We start from the raw sequence: 6,934 nt of genomic DNA on the forward strand, positions 1-6,934 counted from the left end.
CCCCCAGAAATGACCCAAAATCCCTGAAATTCACCCCAAAACCAGCCCCGAGCCCCCTTGGCACTGCCTGGCAGTGAGACCCAAAAAAACCCCAAAAACCCCCGAAATTCCCACTAAAATCCCCCAGAATTGAGCCCTAAATCCCCCAGAAATGACCCAAAATCCCAATACATGACCCAAAATCCCCAGAAATGACCCAAAATCCCAATACATGACCCAAAATCCCCGAAATTCACCCCAAAACCAGCCCCAAGCCCCCTTGGCACCGCCTGGCAGCGAGACCCAAAAAAACCCCAAAAACCCCGAAATTCCCACTAAAATCCACCCAGAATTGAGCCCTAAATCCCCCAGAAATGACCCAAAATCCCAATACATGACCCAAAATCCCCGAAATTCACCCCAAAACCAGCCCCAAGCCCCCTTGGCACCGCCTGGCAGCGAGACCCAAAAAAACCCCAAAAAAACCCAAAAAACCCCGAAATTCCCACTAAAATCCACCCAGAATTGAGCCCTAAATCCCCCAGAAATGACCCAAAATCCCCAGAACTGACCCCAAACTCCCTGGATTTCACCCCAAACCCCCAGAATTTACCCAAAATCGGGGATTTTCACCCCAAATTTCCCCCTGCAGAGCCGCTGGTGCAGCAGGGCCTGGTGGCGTTCCCAGAATGACCCAAAATCCCCACATTTCACCCCAAATTCCCCAGAAATGACCCAAAATCCCCGGATTTCACCCCAAATCTCTGGAATTTACCCAAAATCCCCGGATTTCACCCCAATCTCCCCGCAGAGCCACTCGTGCAGCAGGGCCTGGTGGCGCGGGCGGCGGCGCTGCTGCGCTCCGAGCACGACGGGGCCCACGAGCACGGCCTGGGGACCCTCTGCAGGTCGGAGACCCCTCCCCGAATTAACCAAAAACCCCAAAAATGAACCCAAAATTAACCCAAAACCCATGAAATCTCGGGGAAAAAATTCCGAAATTTGGAGAAAAAACAGCGAAATTTGGGAGAAAATACAGCAAAATTTGGGGAAATGGAGAAAAGGGAGGGGGTGGGGACCCTCTGCAGGTCAGAGACCCCTCCCCAAATTCGCAAAATCCTGGGGAAAATGCAAAAAATTCCATTTAGAAGTCCCCAAATCCAGGGGGAAATCCTAAAATTTGGGGATCTTGGGATGGTCTGGGGAGGTTTTGGGGGATTTTGGGGTAGTTTTGGGCTGTTTTGGGGGGGATTTTTTGGGAGATTTTTGGATAGTTTTTGGGTGATTTTTGGGGAATTTTGGGCAACTTTGTGGCAGATTTTTGGGGGGTTTGGGGGCAGATTTTGGGGAGATTTTTGGGCGATTTTGGGGCATTTTTTGGTGTGATTTTTGGGCTGTTTTGGCTGATTTTTGGGTGAGTTTTTGCTCTCCATGTTGAATTTTCCCAAAATCCCGGTTTCTGTCCCCAGCCTGGCGTCGGGCAGCCCCGAGGGGCTCCACCCGTGCCGGGACCCCGCTGGGGAGGGGATTTTGGGGGATTTTTGGGCGATTTTTTGGTGGTTTTGGAGCAGTTTTTTGGGGGATTTTGGGGCAGTTTTTTGGGGGGATTTTGGGAGGATTTTTTGGGGATTTTTGGGTAGTTTTTGAGGTGGTTTTTTTGGGCAATTTGTGGGGGATTTTTGGGTGATTTTGGGGCTGTTTTGGGTGATTTTTGGCTGATTTTTTTGGGTGATTTCAGGGCAGTTTTTTGGGTGATTTTTTTGGTGTTTTTGGGGCAGATTTTGGGAGGATTTTTGGGTAATTTTTGGGTGATTTTTGAGTGATTTTTGAGCGATTTTGAGGTGATTTTTGGACTTTTGGGTGGGTTTTGGGTGATTTTGGGACAGTTTTTTGGGGGGATTCTGGAATTTTGGAGTAAATCCTTGGGGTATTAGGGATGAAAATTCCTGGAATTTTGGGGTAAATTCTCAGGATTTTGGGGGGTGAAAATTCCTGGAGTTTTGGGGCAAATCCTTGAGGTTTTGGGGGGGAAATTCAGGAGATTTTGGGGTAAATCCTTGGGATTTTGGGGGTGAAAATTCCTGGAATTTTGGGGTAAATCCTTGGGATTTTGGGAGTGAAAATTTCTGGAATTTTGGAGTAAATCCTTGGGGTATTAGGGATGAAAATTCCTGGAATTTTGGGGTAAATCCTCAGGATTTTGGGGGGCAAAATTCCTGGAATTTTGGAGTAAATTCTTGGGATTTTGGGAGTGAAAATTCCTGGAATTTTGGGGTAAATCCTCAGGATTTTGGGGGTGAAAATTTCTGGAATTTTGGGGTGAATCCTTGGGGTATTAGGAATGAAAATTCCTGGAATTTTGGGGTAAATCCTCAGGATCTTGGGGGGGGAAATTCCTGGAGTTTTGGGGCAAATCCTTGAGGTTTTGGGGAGTAAATTCAGGAGATTTTGGGGGGTAGAAATTCATGGGATTTGGGCGGGGGAAATTCCTGGAATTTTAGGGCAAATCCCAAATATTTTGGGGGTGGGAAAGCCCAAGATTTTGGGGCAAATCCCGAGGATTTTGGGGGTGGAAGTTCACAGGATTTGGAGGGGGAATTTGTGGGAATTTTGGGGCAAATCCTCAGGATTTTGGGGGGGAAAGTTCCTGGAATTTTGGGGTGAATCCTTGGGATTTTGGGAGTGAAAATTTCTGGAATTTTGGAGTAAATCCTTGGGGTATTAGGAATGAAAATTCCTGGAATTTTGGGGTAAATCCTCAGGATTTTGGGGGGCAAAATTCCTGGAATTTTGGAGTAAATTCTTGGGATTTTGGGAGTGAAAATTCCTGGAATTTTGGGGTATATTCCTCAGGATTTTGGGGGGGAAAATTCCTGGAATTTTGGGGCAAATCCTTGGGGTTTTGGGGGTGAAAATTCCTGGAATTTTGGGGCAAATCCTTGAGGTTTTGGAGAGTAAATTCAGGAGATTTTGGGGGGTAGAAATTCATGGGATTTGGGCGGGGGAAATTCCTGGAATTTTAGGGCAAATCCCAAATATTTTAGGGGTGGGAAAGCCCAAGATTTTGGGGCAAATCCCGAGGATTTTGGGGGTGGAAGTTCACAGGATTTGGAGGGGAAATTTGTGGGAATTTTGGGGCAAATCCTCAGGATTTTGGGGGGGGGATGTCCCTGGGATTTTGGGGAGAATCTGGGGGATTTCAGGGTAGAAACCCTGGAGATTTTGGGGTAAAAACCTTCGAGGTTTTGGGGGTGAATCCTTGGGGTATTAGGAATGAAAATTCCTGGAATTTTGGGGTAAATCCTCAGGATCTTGGGGGGGGAAATTCCTGGAGTTTTGGGGCAAATCCTTGAGGTTTTGGGGAGTAAATTCAGGAGATTTTGGGGGGTAGAAATTCATGGGATTTGGGCGGGGGAAATTCCTGGAATTTTAGGGCAAATCCCAAATATTTTGGGGGTGGGAAAGCCCAAGATTTTGGGGCAAATCCCGAGGATTTTGGGGGTGGAAGTTCACAGGATTTGGAGGGGAAATTTGTGGGAATTTTGGGGCAAATCCTCAGGATTTTGGGGGGGGGATGTCCCTGGGATTTTGGGGAGAATCTGGGGGATTTCAGGGTAGAAACCCTGGAGATTTTGGGGTAAAAACCCTGGAGGTTTTGGGGTAAAAACTGGAGATTTTGGGGTAAATTCCCGGGATTTTAACGCTGACCCCTCCCCACAGGAGGAGCTGGAATTCTGCGAGCGGCTGCTGCAGCTCTGCTTCGAGACCCCCCCCGAAGAATCCACCATGGACCGATGACCCCAAAACCCCCCAAAATTCCCCCAAAAATCCCCTCCTGGCACCCCAAAAAATCCCAAAAACCCCCAGGCACTGCGAGCCCCCCGAGCCGGGGGGGAATAAACGCTCCGGGCCCGACCCTGGCTGAGTTTTGGGGCTAAAAAGGGGCTGGGGCCGCAATCGGCGCCGTCATTAAGGAAAAAATGGGGGAAAAAATCGAAATTTCCGCAAATTCAGCACCGGGAGCGCGGACAGCGCGGGGCGGGGCTATGCTAATGAGGAGGCGTGGTTATTCTAATACAAATTGTGGGTGTGGCTATGCTTATTTGTGGATGTGGTTATGCTAATGAGATGTGCGCGTGGTTTTTGTCGGTATCTCCCTGGCAACCGCGTCCGGGTGGGCGTGGCTTCCCCACCTCTCTCACTTCTCATTGGCCCGCCGCCGTTTCCCGCCGCCGTTCTCGCTGCTGATTGGTCAGCGGCGTTGCCGGGGCTCCGTGAGGGCTCCGTGAGGGATCCGTGAGGGCTCGGCCATGGCGGCGGCGCTGGAGGAGGCCGTGGGCACCGTGTGCTGGTGGGGGCTGTCCCCGGCCATCGATCTCCGCCTGCACCGTGAGCCCCGCGCCCCCCGCGCCCTCCCGCTGTTACCGGAACCGCTCCCGGTGCTCCCGGTGACCGCGGCCCCCTCACGGTGCCCGCAGTGCCGCCGGGAGCGGAGGCCTCGGTGCTGCTGGTGGGGGCGGCCGAGGGCCGGCACCTGCTGATGACGGCGGCCCGGGCCCGCCGGGGGCCCCCCCGCGACATCACGGTACCGGCAACCGCGAGGGGACACCGGGAGGGGCACCGGGACGGGGCGAAGGCCCCGGTGTTACCGGGGTGAAGGCCCCGGTGTTACCGGCGCTCTCCCGCAGCTCTTCGTGGCCGAGCAGAGCCCCGAGCCCGTGGCTCGCCAGCTGCTGTTCCTGCTGCTGGCGCTGGAGGCACCGGAGCGGCCCAGAGCCGCAGGTACGGCACCCCCGGTAACCCCCGGTAACCTCTGGGGTGTCCCCAAGGCTTCCCCGGTGTCCCCTCTATCCCTTGTGTCCCCTCCCGCTGTCCCAGCTGTCCCCGGTAATCCCCCCGGTGTCCCTGATGTCCCTCCCGGTACCTCCCGGTGTCCCTGCTGTCCCCTCCCGGTGTCTCCGGTACCCCCGTGTCTCCCCGGTGTTCCCCGGTAACCGCCGGTGTCCCCCCCTGGTGTCCCCGGTGTCCCTCCCGGTGTCCCCCCAGTGTCCCCCGGTAACCCCTGGTGTCCTCCCGGTGTCCCCGGGCCCTCCCGGTTCTCCCGGTGTCCCCCCTGTCCCCCCCGGTGTCCCCCGGTCCCCGCCGGTAACCCCCGGTGTCCCTGCCGCTAACTCCCGGTGTCCCCCCAGTGTCCCCGGTGTCCTCCCTCTGTCCTTCCCCGGTACGCCGCGGTGTCCCTGCTGTCCCCTCACGGTACTCACGGTACTCCCGGTGTCTCTCCGGTGTCCCCGGTGTGTCCCCGGTGCCGCAGGCCGCGCGGCCGCGCTGCTGGAGCTGCTGGGCTCGGGCTCGCTGGGGCCGCGCACGGCGGCGCTGCTGCGGGGGGCGGCGGGGCGCCTGCGCCGCTGGCTGCGGCACCAACCGGACCGGGACCGGGAACCGGACCGGGACCCGGACCGGGACCCGAACGGGCCCGCCGACCTGCGCCTCATGAAGGTCAGAACCGGCCGGGACCGGGACCGGGAATGGGAGGGACCGGGGAGCGGGACCGGACCGGGCAGAGGGGCTGGGAGGAACCGGACCGGGCCGGGACCGGAACAGGACCGGACCGGGGAGTGGGACTGGGCGGGACCGGGACCGGGGAGCGGGGCTGGACACCGAGACTGGCCGGTACCGGCTTCTGGGGACACCGGGGCTGGCCGGTACCGGGTGCCGGGACACCGGGGCTATCCGGTACCGGGTGCCCCGTCACTGGTTCTGTCCGGTACTGAGGTTTTGGGGTCCCGATGCTGGCGGTACCGGGTCCCAGTGCTGGCGGTACCGGGTCCCGGTGCTGTCTCGGGGTCCCGGCGCTGCCGGTACCGGGTCCCGGCGCTGTCTCGGGGTCCCGGCGCTGTCTCGGGGTCCCGGCGCTGGGGGCTGGCCGGTACCGGGTGCTGGGACACCGGGGCTATCCGGTACCGGGTGCCCCGTCACTGGTTCTGTCCGGTGCTGAGGTTTTGGGGTCCCGGCGCTGCCGGTACCGGGTCCCGGCGCTGTCTCGGGGTCCCGGCGCTGCCGGTACCGGGCTGTCTCCCCCGCAGTGCCGGGACCGGAACGCGCTCGAGGCCGTTCTGCAGCGCTGGGAGCGGGCGCTGCCGGGCCCGGGGCCGGTACCGGAGGCCGAACCGGGCCGGGATTCGGTACCGGAGGCCGAGGCGGGGCCGGTACCGGGGCCCCCGGGCTGGGACCGGCGGCTGCGGCGGCGCCTCGGGGCCCGGTACGAGTCGCGGGCGGCGGTGGCGGACTGGGAGCTGCGGATGGAGCTGCACCCGCGCGGGGTAACGGCACACCGGGGACACCGGGAGGGGACACCGGGGGGACAGCGGGGATGTCCCGGTAAATACCGGACGGGGACACCGGGGAAGCCTTGGGGACATCCCGGGGCACCGGGGGGGGACACGGGGGACACCGGGGGGACACCAGGGGGACACTGGGGACATCCCGGGGCACCGGGGGGACACCGGAGGGGGACACGGGGATACCGGAGGGTTCCGGGAGGGGACACGGGGACACCGGGAGGCGCTGGGGACATCCCGGGACACCGGGGGGACACCGGGAGGGGACCCGGGGACCCCCCTTGGGATTCTCCCGGTTCCGCAGCCCCGGCGTCCCCGGGCGGGGGGCTTCGAGCCCTGGGGGGGGCCCGGGGAGCCCCCGGCCCACGCGCGCTTCCGCCGGGCGCCCCCGCGCTGAGACCCCTCCCCAAATTACCCCTAAAATCAGCCCCCAAATTCCCCTCCTGGTGCCCGAGACCCCTCCCCAAATTTTCTTTCCAGTGCCTGAGACCCCTCCCCAAATTCCCCCCAAAATCAGCCCCCAAATCCCCCCGAAATTCCCCTTCCTGTGCCCGAGACCCCTCCCCAAATTAGCCTTTCAGGCCTTGAGACCCCTCCTCGAATTACCCCCCAAAATC

The 6,934-nt window shown here is 58.8% G+C and overlaps 1 protein-coding gene across 1 annotated transcript; it reads left to right on the forward strand.

Moving 5' to 3' along the window:
- Positions 1-598: 598 nt before the first annotated feature.
- Positions 599-6,357, forward strand: DNAAF3 (dynein axonemal assembly factor 3; the record flags this gene model as incomplete). Its single annotated transcript, XM_039731219.1, has 6 exons — positions 599-887; positions 3,700-4,368; positions 4,458-4,564; positions 4,668-4,761; positions 5,291-5,475; positions 6,063-6,357. Coding segments are annotated over exons 2-6 (760 nt in total), but the record flags the coding sequence as incomplete, so codon positions are not given.
- Positions 6,358-6,934: the final 577 nt, after the last annotated feature.

This window comes from Passer montanus, unplaced genomic scaffold (genome assembly GCF_014805655.1).
Source record: "Passer montanus isolate IOZ18808 unplaced genomic scaffold, ASM1480565v1 scaffold1103, whole genome shotgun sequence".
Classification (NCBI taxonomy): Eukaryota; Metazoa; Chordata; class Aves; order Passeriformes; family Passeridae; genus Passer; species Passer montanus.